Source organism: Antrostomus carolinensis, unplaced genomic scaffold (genome assembly GCF_000700745.2).
Source record: "Antrostomus carolinensis isolate BGI_N321 unplaced genomic scaffold, ASM70074v2 scaffold13196, whole genome shotgun sequence".
Lineage (NCBI taxonomy): Eukaryota > Metazoa > Chordata > Aves > Caprimulgiformes > Caprimulgidae > Antrostomus > Antrostomus carolinensis.
The window spans coordinates 17,451-36,263 of NW_010319894.1; the positions used below are offsets into that span (position 1 = coordinate 17,451).

General features: G+C 43.4%; 1 protein-coding gene across 1 annotated transcript in view; it reads right to left on the reverse strand.

Annotated features, from left to right (window-relative positions):
- Window positions 1-18,485, reverse strand: part of LOC104526081 (probable asparagine--tRNA ligase, mitochondrial) — a gene marked incomplete at both ends in the record, with an annotated part of 33,564 nt that extends 15,079 nt beyond the window's left edge. Inside the window, 4 exons of the mRNA XM_010169431.1 lie at window positions 1,707-1,807; window positions 12,367-12,447; window positions 17,240-17,380; window positions 18,365-18,485. Coding sequence (XP_010167733.1) covers window positions 1,707-1,807; window positions 12,367-12,447; window positions 17,240-17,380; window positions 18,365-18,485 — 444 coding nt within the window. The remainder of the gene's footprint in view (window positions 1-1,706; window positions 1,808-12,366; window positions 12,448-17,239; window positions 17,381-18,364) is intronic.
- Window positions 18,486-18,813: the final 328 nt, after the last annotated feature.

Consider the following 18,813-nt stretch of genomic DNA (forward strand, 5'->3'; position numbering starts at 1 on the left):
AGTTAAACAAACCTCTTTCTCATTAACTTTCCCCAGCTAATGTCCGAGATGACGCATCAGTCTTTGGCTGCCAAGTGACCTGTGCTTCTGTCACAGCAGTCGGGGCACCACATGAGAAACATCCTGTTCATGGAGAACCTTTAGCCTGAGTGTTTCAACAGACCACAGCTGTCTAGGTGGTCTGAGAAGAGACTGTCTCTCAGAGAGAATAAGTCAGGCAGAAAACAGCTTTCTGAAGAAATGTATATCTTTTGATTTATATGGAAAACTTGCCCTCTGAACAATTTCACTTTTGGAGATATTTAAATCCTGCTTGGATGTGATTTGTGCAACCTGCTCTAGGTGAACCTGCTTTAACAAGGGGCTTGGACTAGTTGATCTCCAGAGATCCCTTCCAACTCCAACCATTCTGTGATTCACTGCAGCTATTTACCAGCAACCAGTTACACTGTGCAACAGTGACTAAATAAAAACTGCTAAACATTTCCTATTTGGTTTGTAACACTGGATATGAGACATGGACATGATATATATGTTTAAGGCTACTAGAAATACTCGTTAAGACACTCCACATGAAAAAGGAAGATCATCTCAGTTTAAATTTTCTAAAGCTAGGGTTTTATCCCTCTCACCTGCAGGAGATTTGCACTGGACAGTAACTCACTACTTATTATTTTAATTATTTTAAAGTCACTATAAATGCACAATGAAACCCCTTGGCAAGTGGCAAACAACTGCAGAGCTCCCTGCCTGAGACCTGGTCTCTGATAGGCTTTATCAGCCATTCAGCTGGCAAGCAGTGATTTGGCTGAAATATCAGGTCTGAGGAGAACCCACATTGCAAGCACTCAGAAAACTCTGCCTTCAAATAAGGGATTGTGCTGATTTGATTCCATCTGTTTAATATACTAATTTTGTTAATTTATTGGGAAAATTCAGTGCAGATGGGGACCAAATCCCCTAATCAAAGGGAACTGGGTCTCTGACAGACTGACACTTTCACCCCCAACAATCCCAGTGAAATATTAACATTAAAAGCTTAAGGATAACTTTTTTTTCAAATCAAGGATTTGACCATGATCACTTTAGTGGCTAGGATGAACAAAACATCAAGTGTGAAAACCATGAAACAAGAGAAGTGAGAATACACAGAAGGAAGAAACACAACAGGAAGAGTGAAGGAGACAGAAAAAGGAAGCTTGGGAAAAAAGGAGAAAAGAGGAGAGGAATGTGAAAGCTAAAATGAGAAAAAGATTTTCTTGCTGAGACATGCCAGATGAGAACAACAACAAAAAGACACTTAAGGTATTACAGTTACTAGCAGCAATCCTACAGTCATTCCTATAAAGATCACATCTCCATCCATATTTGGAATCCATGGCAAGCAGGAGACTCTTAGTATTTAAAACTAGTTCGTAGACCAGAATCAAAAAGCAGCCTAGTTCTCCCCTGCCTAGGTTGGCCTCTCACATCACCATTCAGCCACTGCTGCTCAGTTAACTTCTGGCACACATAGAATCATAGAATGGTTTGGGTTGGAAGAGACCTTCAAGCTCATCCAGTTCCAACCCCCCTGCCAGCAGCAGGGACACCTTCCACTAGACCAGGTTGCTCAAAGCAGCAGATATCTAACGGATACCAGCGGGGCAAAATTACCAACCAGGAAGATCCCACAGATCAAGACAAAAATTTCTAATTTTACTCACCCTGCCATCACTTCCAAATGGAGTTGGCCAGAAACTGTCAGGAAAGCAGGCACATTGAAGAAATGGGTCTTTTCTGCAGATTCCTTTGCCTCATTTGATGTCTGTAAGTCAAAAAATGAGTGAGATGTCACAATATTGGTGTTTGAAGAAAAAGTGCAGATCCTGGCTTACTGGTCCTTTTTTCTCCGAAGGAATTCCATGAGGTTCAACCTAAACACTGCTGAGAAGGAATCCAACAGTGTGGTAAGTCTTAATACAACGCCCTCGTCTCTGCTTAGACTGATCACGGGCTCTAACACCTATTCAAGCATAACATAGTAAGAAAAAAGTCCACAAGATAAAGCATTCTTGGGCACTTCTCTTTCTAAGGGTCCAATGCAAATCATGTGTCTGTGAAAAGCTCCCACCTCCACTTTCAGTGACTTATGATGACAGGGGTTGTAGGTATCACCACAACTTGCAGTCTATGAACTGTGGCACGTTCCCTGCAGTGTCACCTGCAAAGCTTGGATATGTCAGCACAGAAAGATACACAGTTCTTTCAAAGATTTCTCAAACTACCAGGGACTGTAAATTGGACCCCCAGCAATTAGTTATATCAGTTCAGCTGAGCTGGAAGTAACTTGCTAAGATGACACAACTTCATGGAGTTTGATTGTTTGCCCAAAACTTTGTAGGAAGCACAGAGTTTGTACAAAGCTAAAAAACCATGTGGCTCTTCTCACCTCTTGCCTTTGTACGGGGGTATGTCAGGAGCTCTAAATTTTACTCATAGAAAAGGATTGTGTAACTTACGTGTTTAAACATCCACGAGATGAATTGGGAAGGAGATTGTAGAAAGAAAAGAGGTAACAAAATGTAAAATAAAGTGTCAGGAAGGTCATATTCACCATTCTACAAGCAAGTCTGAGAACAAGAGTGGTAGAAATGCAGATTTTCTACAGTAGCCTCTGATTTTTGGCTCCCTGGTAAAGTAACATGTAAATAGTTAAGGGCACTGTCTACCTAAGAGTTTGGGAGCAGGTAGAGAAACCATATCTCACGTTTCTAGAAAATGCAGACATATGAAATGAAAACATCTGTTGAAGAACATCTTGCCCAGCAACATAAGCAAGAAAGATGCCAGCCTACCAACCCAGTGTCCAAACATAAGTATTGATTTTTTTTACAAGAAGAACAGTGAGGGGGAAGGAAAGAATCTCTGTTGTGTGGAAGTTCAAAGCTTCACCCAGTATTGCCTTCAAAATTCAATTTCAAGGCTGATGAGAAAATAGAGGAGTATTTTCCGTGTCAGGTGTACTGACTTTTAGCAATGACTTAAAACCAGCTATTTTTATTTCCTTTTCAAGGGCAAATGAATTTGTTTCCATCTCAAAAAGACAAACAGTAATCAGAAAAAAAAAAAAAGGAATGCAATATCCTCTTAAGACTTGTTATTCAGTCTTCAAAAAAACCAACTGAAACAACAGTTGGAGTTGGAAACATCACAGCTTACACATTATATAGGCACTGAAAAAACAAACTACGTTTCATTTCAGCTTTTGCCTATTTTTTCAGGTCAACAGATATTTTAAACATAAACAGCTATGAGTAATGGAAAATTTAGCAAATTCAATGTTTCAGTATGAAAAATGGACTAAAAAAAAAAAGTCCCATTAAAGTGGTGGTATCTTTTTGTTTTTTAATTTACAAGCACAAAAGAAAAATTAGAAGACCTTTGCGTTGAGCACTTTAAAAGTAATTTGAACATAAGGACTGTACTTCATCATTTCCTTGGCAGAAACCAAGTTGACCATAAGGAAACAAGGAGCCTTCATGGCAAAGCAAGCCCTCCTGGGCTGCATTAGGTAAAGCACTGCCAGCAGCTCGAGGGAGGGGATCCCACCCCTCCACACAACACTGGTGACTCCCCAAGATCACTGGGTGAAGCGCTCAGTTCCTCAGGACAAGAGAGCCACGGACATACTGGAGAGAGCCCAGCAAAGGGCCACAGAGATGGTTAATGGACTGGAGCATCTTTCATATGAGGAGCAGCTAAGAGTGAGTTGGGACTGGTCAGCCTGAAGGAGAAAAGGCTCAAGGAGGATCTTATCCATGTGTATGAAAACCTGATGGAAGAGAAAGGAAAACCAGCCAGACTCATCTTGGTGCTCACTGACAGGACAAAAGGCAATGGGCACAGATATAAAAAAGACACATGAAATTTCATCTGAAAATACGTGTGTATATATATATTTTTTTTAACCTGTGAGGATGGTCAAACACTAGAAAAAGTTACTTAGAGAGGCTCCATCTGGGGAGATACTCAAAACTCAGCAGGACAGAATCCTGGACAACTTGCTCTAGCCGACCCTGTTGGAGTATGGTAAAATGGATTAGATTATCTCTGGAGGTCACAATTCTGTGACTTCTAAAAAAACCATGAAGATAAATGAGATTTTTGTTTCAGCATTTTCTATATTTCAATGTCATCCCTAAGCTTTGGAGGAGTCAAAGGTTCAGGAGGAAGATGGAAAGAAACTTCAAAGCTAATCTGAGGTCTGGATGATCCACATTCACTTCTAAATTAATACTTTCTTCTGAGATAAGTTTGAAATATTCACTTTTCAAAGTTCCTAGGAGTTATGATAAATGTAGCTAGCTCAGCAAGGTATCCCACTGCCTCCACCCACCCTACTCCCCAACTTGTTTTGTCACAAAGAGGTTGTGAGGCTCAGGCTTATTTGCCAGCCTTTGATATTCTACAACCTGCCATTTTTCTCAATGACTCGGAAGGTGTTGCTTTTGTTCTCAAAAAGCTCTGCTGCTCATCACAAAGATAAAACAAAGACTGCCAAAGACCTCAGATCACAAGGTAGTTTTATCTCCTCACAGCATCACACTGAAGAAAAGACCAAGCTTACTTTGCTCCTCAAAGATCAATGGAAATCTGACAATTTGTGGCTCTAACCCTAGGACCGTTTCCTTTGTTTCATGGTTTTTGCAGTTCTAAAAAAACCAAACAACAACACCCAAGGATGTAGAAGCAGGACCCTATTGTTTTCTTCAAATAAACCCAGAGTATTTGCTCAAAAACAATAAGGATGTTAATAAACACACAAACATCCACATACCACAGCCCCAGAGCCATGGCCAGAGCACTAAAGAGAAGAGCCACGTATCATTCCAGTTTCTCCTACTGCAGGCCCAGTTCAGCTACATTCCTTGTTCCACCAGTGAAAAATCCCACCTAATCCTGTAGGATGCAACTTCTAAACAACAAGAAAGAGACAGACTGGAAGCAGGAAAAGAACAGAAGAAATCAGCCATGAAATCTCAACACTTCCCCCCCAAATCCACAAACAGGATACAGCTGTCTCCAGGAGCTGGCGTTTGGTTTATTTATAAGGACTTTGTGTCATTTTTCATTCTCTAAATCAGATGTAATCTCAGGGAGGCAAAGAGAAAATAGACACAACAGTAAGTGACTGGAGGAAGAGTGTGAGAAAGTCTACAGCTCAACTGGACTTATAAAAACCTGCAGCCAGTTTGGGAGGCCACTGAGAGATCCTGAGATGTGTGTCTGCATTGCGAGCAGCTCCTGGATGGCTTCCAACAGACGGTGAAGAGTGGACATAGCAATACTTACATAAAATCTCACTTCACCATCCGATTGCCTCACCTCTCCACAGCTGCCCACTTCCTCTCCCTCATTTTAAGACACAAAGCTTGATTAAGGGAGGGGAGCATCTCCCTGCTGAGGAAAGGCTGAGGGAGCTGGGGCTCTTTAGCTTGGAGAAGAGGAGACTGAGGGGTGACCTCATTAATGTTTATAAATATGTAAAGGGTGAATGTCAGGAGGATGGAGCCAGGCTCTTCTCAGTGATGACGAATGGTAGGACAAGGGGCAATGGGTGTGAGCTGGAACACAGGAGGTTCTGCTTAAATTTCAGAAGAAACTTCTTTACAGTGAGGGTGACAGAGCACTGGGACAGGCTGCCCAGGGAGGGTGTGGAGTCTCCTTCTCTGGAGACATTCAAAACCCGCCTGGACGCCTTTGTATGTGATCTCATTTAGGTTCCTGCTCTGGCAGGGGGATTGGACTGGATGATCTTTCGAGGTCCCTTCCAATCCCCAACATTCTGTGATTCTGTGTGAACAGGTGTTGTGAGCTGCAAAAGTCAGTCCACTTGCCATGCAGGGAAAATGAAACGCCTCCCTTTACCTTCAGGAGAGACTCCTTCAGCAAGGAGGTTTGCTGAAAGGGTTCTGAGGCATTGGAAGGAGTTGCCCAGGGCAGTGGTGGAGTCCCCATCCCTGGAGGGACTGAAGAGTCATGTAGACATAGTGCTGAGGGACATGGGTTAGTCGGGGACTTGTCAGTGTTGGGTTCATGGTTGGACTTGATGATCTTAAAGGGCTTTTCCAATCAAGGTAATTCTGGGATTCTGTGATCCTGTAACTGGCAACTCCACATTTCGCATGTACAAATATCACCTAACTCCCTAGAGGTGCTTCCTCTCCTTTACACGTTCAAGCACAGGATCAGATCAACGTTTTCAAGTGCCTCTGTCCCAGTTTTATGCTCAGTTTTATGCCTTTTAGATCAAGCTTGCTTCTTGATTATAAACAACCACAGCCACTGGTAGAAGACAACTAATAAATAGTAGGTGATGCTGTCCCTTCACTACTGATACTGAGGCTGAGAGAGTTAGGGCTGTGCAGCCTGGAAAAGAGAAGGCTCCAGGGAGATCTTATAGCAGCCTTCCAATACCTGAAGGGGGTCTACAAGAAAGCTGGGGAAGGACTTTTCATAAGGACAGTTAATGACAGAACAAGGGGAAATGGGTTTAAACTGAAAGAGAGGAGGTTTAGATTAGATATTAGGAAGAAGTTTTTCACTGTGAGGGTGGTCAGACACTGGAACAGGTTGCCCAAGGAAGTTGTGGATGCCCCCTCCCTGGAAGTGTTGAAGGCCAGGCTGGATGAGGCTTTGAGCAACCTGGTCTAGTGGAAGGTGTCCCTGCTGCTGGCAGGGGTTTGGAACTGGATGAGCTTTAGGGTCCCTTCCAACCCAAACCAGTCTGTGATTCTATGGTGATTTTTGTTTCAATTACATTAACTTTTCTCTCACTTCCCAACCCCAATAGCTACTTGATAAAAGATAAGGGGGGGAAAAATAATGTGTTTGCTTCCAAGTTCTCTCCATTCCCTAGCTGAAAACTACCCAGATCACAATGAGGAAAGAGGGAGAGGAATCTGTATGAAACATCTTTATGTCTTAGAGTAAACGTGCTGTAAACGTACGAGGATTCAATGTCAACATCAAAGGCTTTTTATTCTCATTCTAAATACGAGAACAACTGGATTTAGTACCTGTTTTGTTCTCCATCTCCTCAAATGTCTAATGATTTAATTTAAAGTTATTCCCTTTGATGTCACTCTTGTATTAACTTTTACTCCAGGCAATTAGCTTCAGGAGAGTATAAACCGTTTGATTCTGTCTTTCACTTTATAAAAGCCAAACGCATGAAGGGATCAGAGACAACTTGAAAAGCTCACAGAAATCACTGCTGTAGCACTAGCCCAGGCCCACACCACCACGCTGCTGAAGCTTCACAGCACCACATCTGTCATGTGGACCTGCCCTCTGTGATGTCCCATTATAAACATGACTGGGTTTTCCCTTTTAGACAACTACTGCAAAATTCATAACTTCCAAGAAGTCCTCCTTGAAATTCCAGACTTAATTCTGATCAGCTGGACTTGCATTGGGCAATAGCAGCTGGTTCTGCTGTGACAAACATCTCATAAATATGGACTGGAATTACAGGCAGAGATGAACCAGGTAGAAATGAGCAGAAACTGGGAGAACTAGAAAATGTAAGAGCAAGCTCTCCCTCAGCTCAGTTCCAGCTCACCCCAATCCCTGTGAGCATCTCTCTGAAATCCCAGTCTCACAGGGACTGGCTGCATCTCTAAAGAGGAAAACACCTGACAGACCCTAGTACTGCTGCATTCAACTGTGATTGTCCCCAGCAGATCCCAGCCTTCCTTGGTGCTGACAATGCTATTTTTCAGCAGTACTGAGGGAACAGTAGGACTAAGTTTCTGCATCTTTAGCAGCAGGCACGTATTTCTGGTGCCACAGGAGGCACAACCATTCACTTGCACCCTTCAGGGATCTAGAAACTTTTATTTTCACTCCTTTGAGCAGGTGGTAAAACACCAAACACCATAAAATCTCTGATGTCTGGATACATTTTAGATAAGTACAACATCTGGATGGTTCTTAGGGTTTACAGTTAAGTAACTATCCTTTCAAAATAATGAAATAGCCTGATTCAGACCCAGGGTTTAGTCAAACAACACCCAGATGCAACGAGGTATGTGTGTGGGAAGAGACAAGCTTGATACAGAGCACGTGTTAACTCTGCTGGAGCCAACAGGTAGAGTGCAGCACTCCTTACACACAGAGCAGGGTCCCCAGGAAGGAATAAGGCCACAGGCAATACAAAACACATGTGAGATGTACTTCACAGAGCTGTGAATGCCAATACAGCTGCTGTGCTTTGTAACTGGCTGCATCTTGAGTTCTTTTAAAAGGCTGCAGCTGGGCGGCAGGGAAAGTGGCTGTCCAGGGCCTCACCATAGCAGCTGGAATGTCCTGGGCCAGAAAGACTCTTCCAGAGCAGACTGGGCCAGAAAAACTCTGTCCCTGAAGCAGCTGAGGACAATCAAACAAGGAAACTTTCCAGAGAGCAAAGTGGAAAAGACAGAGCAAGAAACCCAGAAAGCAGGGAGTCTTCGACGCTGCAGACAGAGTGGGAGGCTACTGAAAATAGCAGGGAACAGACACGCAAGCAGGTCACAGAGACAAAAGAAAGGCAGATTTCCTAGGAAGCAGCCCCAGAAGGGAACTTGGGTAGTTTCTTGCAACATACAAAGCTGCTAAGAATTTTAGACTTTAGAAGAAAAAAAAAGAAAAAAGGAAGAAAAGGATCTGCCCTGAGGTGCTAAGACTGCTAGTACAGAAGAATTATTCTCAGATTAAATTAAAATAAAATAAAAAGGGCTGTCTCACCCTGTGATCAGCATTCCCCTTATTTCAAGAATTACCTTGTCCTCCTTTGAATTCTACTAAAACCCAGCTTTTAATATTAAAAGCTCTTTTTGGTGTTTTCAGTAAATTTACTTTAAAGAAGGCAGCACAAGCAAGAGGCTTTCCCCCTCCAGGTTTCCACCAAAGGCAGACACCATCAAAGGTGCAGAAATCCACAAGCTGGTGTTGCTGATGTTCTGCACGTGGGTTGGGGTCTGCCTGGTTGTTTGCACAGTTTCTCCTCAAACTTATACTTTTCAGGTGTAAAAAGTCTCAACTGCAAAAGATTTATCTGAAGGTAGAATCACAGACTGGTTTGGGTTGGAAGGGACCTTAAAGCTCATCCAGTTCCAACCCCCCTGCCATCAGCAGGGACACCTTCCACTAGATCAGGTTGCTCAAAGCCTCATCCAGCCTGGCCTTCAACACTTCCAGGGAGGGGGCATCCACAACTTCCTCAGGCAACCTGTTCCAGTGTCTGACCACCCACAAGTTCCTACCATCTTGTGATTTATTTATTTTTTAAAATCTCCTCTGCTTACCACCCTCTTTTCACTGTTATGGTACTTCATTTTAAAAAATATTTAGCTGAACTATTTGCCCAGCAGAGAGGGAAGAGATTTTTCCCCATCCCAAGTCCTAGTATGAGAACATCCCCGCCAAAGCTATGTACAGACTAATCAGTACACCCAAAAGTAAACAAAGATAATGAGGAATCTGAACATATAAACAAACACAAATCCTACAGGATTAAGAGGTCTAGGAATCAAAGATCATATGCCTTCAAAAAGCATTTTCCTTCTAACTCAAGATACTTCCCTCCACCCCCCATCTCCTCAAGTCTCATGTAAAAACAAGATTCCTACCCTCTTCACTTTCCACCATTTCCAAAGAACGCGTGGGTCTGAGCAGCCACCAGAGATTAGTCAAGAGGATTAAAATCGTGCCAGTCGGGAGAAGGCAGCTATTAAAAGGCAACAGATCACAGTGGGTGGAAAAGCAGCTTCTGCTTGGGTCCTAAACACTACCCAAGCAAAGTTTTCAACTCATTCCACCAGCAGCAGGACAGTTAAACTGGTGAGATTATCAGGTTTTTACATCACCCAAGGGAGCTAAAAAAAAAAAAAAGGCAGAAAAAACCCCAAACCCTGTAAGCAGCAGGTGTATTGTAACTACTACAAATTCAGGAGCAACAGGACACAGTTTATGTTCTGGTTGCAACTAGAGGATAAGTCTTAAAACTTTTAAGTACAGTATTTAAACATTTTTTTTTAAATTGAAGAATCTAATTTGCAGGTTGTTTTCACCGATTCCCATCATCACAATTCTTGGCTACTGCTCAAATATAAGAGGAAGGGGAATTTATTTTCTCCCTTGGCCTGTGCAAGCAGTGAATTAAAGGCTAGTTTAAAAGTGCCTGAACACAGCAGATGGGGAATGTGTTGATGCTTGGTTTGATTAAAAGCATACAGAGAATCTGGGTTTGCTGCAAATACCACACCCTTATTTTTATGTCTGACACACTTATGTCACTTATTTTTATGTCTGACAGCCTCATGTGTGGTCCAATGAAGACCTAATCTGTCAAGAAATAGCATCACTGCTCCAGTGGAGTGAAGTGGTTACAGCAGAAGTGGTCTTGGATCCCTGCTAGCCAAAACCAATTCTGAACACAGCTTTGCAGAAAAAGAAGGACTTGGGGAAGGACTTTTCATAAGGGCAGTTAATGACAGAACAAGGGGAAATGGGTTTAAACTGAAAGAGGGGAGGTTTAGATTAGATATTAGGAAGAAGTTCTTCACTGTGAGGGTGGTCAGACACAGGTCCAGGTTTCCCAGAGAAGCTGTGGCTGCTCCTCCCTGGAAGTGTTTGTGGCCAGGTTGGATGAGACTTTGAGCAACCTGGTCTAGTGGAAGGTGTCCCTGCTGATGGCAGGGGGGTTGTAACTGGATGATCTTTAAGGTCCCTTCCAATCCAAACCATTCTATGATTCTATGAAAAAAAACCCCAAAAAACCCCCCAAAAACCCAAACAAAACCCAAACTCCTAAATTAGGCCAGACAACGAAGTGGTGCGTCAAAGAAGAAATAGGAAATCAGGGGGAACTTCCGAGCAGCAAGTGGGGTTCTGAAGCCCCTTCCCTGTGGCTTCAGAAAGGTCATTTAATGGGATCTGACTCTGCACTGACTCCACACCTTTCAAGCACAGCTGTCACTACATTTCCCCAAGACAGGTATTATTTCCACCCAAGCAATCACACTGGAGAGAAAGACAGAGATTTGCCTTGAACTGTACATTTAGTTAAGATCCACTTCATACAAGTTTCAGACTCACAATTTAGCACCTCAATCACCATTTGCATCAGTGCTTCTGTTCCCAGCAGCCACCTACGCTGCAGTCCTGCATCCTTTACAGCTTTCAAGTGGATACAATTTGTACCACAGACGTAAGGCACTGTACAGCTGCAAACTGTGCAATGTTCTCATCATTAAGTGTCACTTGTTTTCACATCTTAATTTGCATGCAACAGCCTGGAATGAACCTTTGGTAACGTTAAGGGATCTCAATTAAACAGGAACAATTTAGTTCAGCTAATCAACACTATTGTCCTAGCAAGCAAAAAAAAGCTGAGCCACGTGTACTGGTCTGGAAGGGAATCAATAGTAGCACAGGTTAGACCTTGAGATCCTGAAGAACCAGTACCAGCTTTTTGTCATGAGGCAAGAGAGTGGAAGACACGATCCCACAACAAGCAACTGCTACCTCAACAATTTTTCTTTTGCTTACAGATGATTCACCAGCAAAGCTGGAGCCAATAAGCATAAGTGGCAAAGGATGTAATTGTTTGAGACAGAAGAGTGAATTGCAAATATAGAAGCATAAAAGGCAGATGGAATTTCTTCTGATTCATGGATGTTGGGGTTAGGAATCATGAGAAATCCGTGGGGAAGATCTTAGTGGATATAGCAGTATTTAAGTTTCAGAGGAGGTTTTGACCCAAGGCATGAAATAATTTATATAATGATAGATTGTGGCAGCAATTTGGTGGATGGACAGAGAGACTTGGCAATATTGGGGGAGAATTCCAACATACATCAGTAGCAGCTTGTACAGAGGAATATAGACACATGTGAAGAGGAGTTTTAGGCACTGCTGACTTTCTTTTAAGGAGTTATCTCACAGTGAATTATACTCTTCATTTCAAAGCTAAGAAATATTTACATGTAGTAGGCTGTCCTGAATATCCCATCCCTTCTCTTGGCCTCTTATGATCACATCTTTCTGTTTACCAAGATGTTCCACCTGCCTCTGTTGCTCTTTGTAAATATTTCCACAGCACCGGGGATAGAAAAACCTCATCAGTACAAAAGGTGATGATTAATGCACAAAACAGCAATTAAAAAAGTAATGCATCTGTTTAAATTATTAGTTGAAGCAAAGGACTACTATATTAAAAAAATAATCACAGAAGTACATAAAGGAAAGGTTTTTGTAAAGACAAACATTTCCTCTAACCTTTAATGACTCCAAAATTGCTCTGCAAGCAAAAACCAAACAAACTTTTTTTATGCCACGTACCTCAATTTGAAAGAGTTCCCCGGCACCTTCACAATCATTTGATGTAATGATGGGAGTATGGATATGCACGTAGCCATGATCCTGGAAAAGAGAGAACACTAAAAGTTAACTAGCTAAAGATATCAGGATGACATCAACCAGCTCACATCATAACTCTGCTATTAGCCCCCAGCCAGGACAGCACATGTATTCTCTTAGGCAGCTTCTGCCTTACATGGAGAGAGGACTAACTAAACACCAGCATGATTTACAAATTGTTTAATATTTGTGCTTTTTCCTCCATGCTTCATGAGATTTATGGGTTATTATGGGTTTTTGCAATCGCACAGCTTCATGCCATTGCCCTCTCTTCTCACCTCCTCCAGTATTTTTATATTTTTAGGTAGTTTCAATCAAATTCACCCCTACAGCCTCAACACTTCAGTTCCTTCCAGAGTTTTGAAAGCTGGTGGTTAGGCAGAGGATGTTCTCTTCATGTTCTCCACTATAAGAAATGATCAAGTCTGTTACATGACAGAAATCAGAAGACTGCATGGGAGAGAGGCCTTAAAAACACCCAACCACTATGAAAATGTCAGTCCCACCTCACATCTTCTGAGAAACCAACGTCAAACTGACTTTTTAAGAGGCAGGGTATATCCTGAGCTTGGTCATGTTTTAGGTACCTGGAGAATTACCCATTCAAGAAACAGTTTATAGATCCAGCAGAGGCCTCTGAAACCAGGAAGCCCCTATTCTCTGGGTTTCTCTTCAGTGCAGCCATAGGGTTTTAAACCAGCTGCAACCCAATCTTCAGTGGATGGCTACATCAAGCAGACCTCAGAAAATCACATACAGCATGTTAAAGGCAAAACCAGGAACAGAACTCGACTAACCGTCAGTTTCTTAACTTAAGTCTCACTACAGAGATCACACCACAGCATGTCAAGGCAAACAAGAACCTGGAACTAGCTGATTTCAGCTGTGAACAAAGGGTTTGTTTTCTTTGGCATCACTCTAATGTCTGAGACAAAGGGAACCCCTTTAAAATCAGGGTGTGACAGCATTACCTTGATACACGCAATGATGTAGCATAACCCATTGTCTATTTACACAAAATGCTACTAAAAAAAAAAAGATACAAAACTAAATGTTTCTAAAAGCTTAGTTTCACAGCTTTTACCAGATTAATACAAACTGACCATACACATGACAGGTCCTGGTCCTTATTACCAGGTAGTTAAAAGCCTAAGAAGACACGAGCAGTATTTACTGCCCATCCTGAGAATCAAACTAAAATTAATTTGGACCAAAGAGTTTGTACAGACATGAAATGCATTTTGTGGAAGCACCATAACACAACCAAGAGGGAGCAAAGACCCTGCAGTCAGCTCTAGGCTACCTTGGTTACAGGTGCAAAGACCCTGGCTTGGCGAGTGCCTGGCAGGAGCTCCTCACTGAGATCCAGGTTCTACACAGAAAGTTTTAGTTTAATTTGCTTTGCCTGGGGTGTAGAGAGGTGGGGGTGGGTCTGTTCAACCAAGGAACAAGGGACAGGACAAGAGAAAATGGCCTCAAGTTGCGCCAAGGGCAGTTGAGATTGGATGTGAGGAAGAATTTCTTTGCTGAAAGGGTTCTGAGGCATTGGAAGGGGTTGCCCAGGGCAGTGGTGGAGTCCCCATCCCTGGAGGGATTGAAGAGTCGTGTAGACACAGTGCTGAGGGACATGGGTTAGTTGGGTACTTGTCAGTGTTGGGTTCATGGTTTAACTCAATGAGCTTAAAGGGCTTTTCCAATCGAGGCAATTCTGGGATTCTGTGGGAGGCGGTTTCAGCCAACCAATACAAAATACAGGTCTCTGTGATAACCCCACACACACTCCAGAGACCTGCTGGTCACGTGGCCTCCCAACCCTACATGAGATTTTGGAAAATTGCCTAAATTACAGAAACTGCTACCACCATAGGAGGAAAGAAGCACATTTCACACAAAAGACCCCTTACATGCTTTGGAAACGAATGTGACCTGCACAGGTCTGACAGATGAGAATCTCATAAAAACCTCTTAAATAGTTCCCCCTACAAAAGGTCCTAAAATACTTTAAGTGGCATTACTGGCTCTGACAAAGTTCAAAGTTAGTTAAAGGGCAAAGTGGAAGTTGCTATTCACATTGCAACTGTTTTACTGTGCCTAGGAACAATGTTCCTAACCCACACAGACCACAATACTCAGAAGATTTAAAGATGACATTTTAGCCTCCAACATCCAAACCAAAGGCACTTGGCGTGAGTCATTGACTGCTGGAAAAGAATAGGCTAAACCCAAAGTTTTTTTGAAGTTACATAGAATCTAGATAATTTCAAGTGTCTGTGCAAAAACCTCCACTTTCACAGAATCCCAGAATTGTCTCTATTGGAAAAGACCTTTAAGATCATAGAGTCCAGTCATGAACCCAACACTGACAAGTCCCCGACTAACCCACGTCCCTCAGCACTATGTCTACACGACTCTTCAATCCCTCCAGGGATGGGGACTCCACCACTGCCCTGGGCAACCCCTTCCAATGCCTCAGAACCCTTTCAGCAAAGAAATTCTTCCTCACATCCAATCTCAACTGCCCTTGGTGCAACTGGAGGCCATTTCCTCTTGTCCTGTCACTGGCTCCTTGGTTAAACAGACCCACCCCCACCTCTCTCCACCCTCCTTTCAGGGACTTGGTTTCTTTCTTTCACCATTAAGCTCTTCATAGCTTTGCACAGGGAAAACACTCCAATTATACTTTCTAGTTGTATGTTGTGACATTGTCAAGTTGGAAATTGCAACATTCTTGGAATGATGTAGGTGGTTATTTCAAAAGATTGCTTTCCTTCCACCAGAAATGTAACAAACCACAGAAATTCCTGGTGCCAGAAGAGTCGTGACTTAAGCATTCAAAAATATCAGGTCTGGGATCAAATCTTCCTTATCCCTTCAAAAATAACTGTAGCATGGCAGCTGCTGCTAAATTAATTAAATTTATATTTTATGATACTGCTTTGCTCTTGAGGATTTTAAACAGGAAGATATGTCAGAGTCTGAACTGGAATTAATTTGGAGAAGTAAAGCCTTTGCCAGAATAAGATCCTTTTTTGTTCCTCAGCTGGCTTCCTTGTGCATGTTTGAAATCACAAACTGTTGTAGGCAATGCCATCTACTGGCACAACCACATCAAAGCCCGATTCCCAGCAGAGCTGGGTTCCTCTTGTGAGCTGGCACAATGCTGACACCCACAGCAGTTTTAACTGACACAGTATTTCTATTACACTCTAAAAAAACAAACAAAACCAAAAAACCACTTCTAAATACCATGCAATTCCATACAGATAACTCTTAGAGCAAACCAGCCACTGCAGGTGGCAAATACAAGTGCAGTCAGGACCAGAAATACAGTCTAAAAAATTCTGACCTGTTCTTTGGGCCGTGTTAATTACTACATAGGAATTTTGTAATCAGAATGTTCTGAATATGATTCTACTCAAACTAAAGCCAGTTTATCTGAACTAAAACATGTTTCTTTCAATTAACAGCTTTGAAAGAAAGGGCTTAAGTGTGCTAGAGGACCTGTTACCTTTCTTTACCTACTTTATATACAGGCCAAGAGCATCCTGGCCTGGATCAGCACCAGTGTGGCCAGGAGGAGCAGGGGAGTTCTCTTTTCTGTCCTGGGCACTGGTGAGGCCGCAGCTCGAGAGCTGGGTTCAGTTTTGGGCCCCTCACTCCAAGAAGGACATGGAGGTGCTGGAGCGTGTCCAGAGAAGGGCAACAGAGCTGGGGAAGGGTCTGGAGCACAAGTGTGCTGAGTTCCCAGCTGAGGGAACTGGGGTTGTTGAGCCTGGAGAAAAGGAGGCTGAGGGGAGACCTTGTGGCTCTGTCCAACTCCCTGAAAGGAGGGTGGAGAGAGGTGGGGGTGGGTCTGTTCAACCAAGGGACAGGACAAGAGGAAATGGCCTCAAGTTGTGCCAAGGGCAGTTGAGATGGGATGTGAGGAAGAATTTCTTTGCTGAAAGGGTTCTGAGGCATTGGAAGGGGTTGCCCAGGGCAGTGGTGGAGTCCCCATCCCTGGAGGGATTGAAGAGTCGTGTAGACACAGTGCTGAGGGACATGGGTTAGTCGGGGACTTGTCAGTGTTGGGTTCATGATGGGACTCGATGATCTTAAAGGTTTTTTCCAACTGAGGCAATTCTGTGATACTCATGCAAAGAACTGCCCGATCTCTACAAGGCATCTGGAATCAGAGTTAATTCACTGGCCCCTCCTGCCAGCACAGAGCCTGTACCACACCCACAGCTTAATAGTGACACTTTCCTAAAATCTAGGTGCCTCCCACCCACCAGTTTGAAATGCATCAAGACAGGAGTCTCCTAATCTCAGCTAACAGCATCCACACAGATCTGTAAGGCAGTAACAGAAAGTTAAGAACCGAGAAGAATAACGTGAAGCTCTGAGTCAGTTTGTCAGCAGTCTTCCTGCATCACTGATTTTCCTGTGTGGGAAAAAGCTTCTGTCCAAGGACCTCAAGGTCATTGCTGAGGGTGGGTTAAACAACTCCATATTACATTGTGTTCCACAGACCACACACACTCACAGACAGTTATATTGCAACTCAGTGAAAGGAATAAAATATCTAAGAGGAAATGGGGGGAAAGATGCTAAGAAGACCACAGGTGCACTAACCTGATCATAAGCAACAGTCCCACCAAGGCCTCAGTCAGGCCCAGGCCTGGGAAAAAAACCCACCATGTCAAAAATCCACACCCTGCAGTCAAGACATCACGCTGCCTCCCTCCCAACGTGCTCCTGTGAAGCCAAACTGAGGGAGTGTGTTAGAGATGAGGCTGGGGACAGAAGGGACTACCTGGAAGAACGAGTGGATGGCTGCTGTGGCTTCACTGCGGATTCTCAGGAGGGAGCCCAGCGTGTTGTTCCTGCATCGCAGGTGAGGGAACTGTCGGACATACTCCAGCGGGTGCCTCTCCTTCATCTTGAAGGGGAAGGACTGAAAACAACAAGGAAAGAGAACCAAGAGGATGAGAACTTGTAGACAACGTAGTTTTATTGCCATTCATGGAATATCATCTCCGCCTACCAAAACTCACTCAGTATTATCGAGCAGAGAAGAACTAGATGCTTGTGTCCACCTTTTCTAGTTATTTTATCCCTGGAAGTGTTGAAGGCCAGGCTGGATGAGGCTTTGAGCAACCTGGTCTAGTGGAAGGTGTCCCTGCTGATGGCAGGGGGGTTGGAACTGGATGAGCTTTAAGGTCCCTTCCAACCCAAACCATTCTGTGATTCTAAGTGTGCCTGTGGCAGATACAGTTCCTCCACCTGCACAGTCTGGAGTATTTAGCTAGTCCCACTTCTTCTCCAATTTGTATCCCAGCCAGATTTACCAGGTAAACCACCTGGCACAGGTAACTGATTCAGGGTGCGACAAATGCAGACTCTTAGGTGCCAGCATGTGTGCCAGTTTCTGCCCCTCAAGAGAGCTTTCATGGGTATTCCATGTTTCTCCTTTGACATACCCTATAGACACTGCCTGCAGGAGCACTCAAATCATAGAATCATAGAATGGTTTGGATTGGAAGGGACCTTAAAGCTCATCCAGTTCCAACCCCCCTGCCAGCAGCAGGGACACCTTCCACTAGACCAGGTTGCTCAAAGCCTCATCCAGCCTGGTCTTAAACACTTCCAGGGAGGGGGCATCCACAACTTCCTTGGGCAACCTGTTCCAGTGTCTGACCACCCTCACAGTGAAGAACTTCTTCCTCATATCTAATCTAAACCTCCCCTCTTTCAGCTTAAACCCATTTCCCCTTGTTTTGTCATTAACTGCCCTTATGAAAAGTCCTTCCCCAGCTTTCTTGTAGGCCCCCAACTTCAAGAACATCCTCTCTGAAGCATGCTTTGCTGGATACTTGGACCTTTTGAAATTAATTTCCAAAGCAGTCCTACCAGTTGGACTCCTGCTGCAGTGACATACCCAAATATCACAAGGTCCCACCACACGGATGCTTTCAGCTTTCAGCTCCACGTTTTGCATCTTGTGAGGGCTTTTGACCAGTTTCCCTTGCACCTCCACTGCGCTTCCAAACGTCAGGTCCCTAAGAAACCAAGAAAAAACAACAACTAACTAGGTGCTGAGACAAAGTCAACTGTATTCAGAAGAGAGATTCCTGTTAATATAGCTGAACCACTCGAGATCACAAGAGATACTGTAGTCATAGGGCTTAATCAATTAAATTAGAAATTATTAAATATATAGCTGGGAATGTGAATAGATTCATAGAATCACTAAGGTTGGAAAAGACCTCAAAGATCATCAAGTCCAGCTATCAACCCAACACCAAGGTGCCCACTAAACCATGTCCTGAAGTGCCATGTCTACATGGTTTTTTAACATGTCCAGGGATGGGGACTCCACCACTGCCC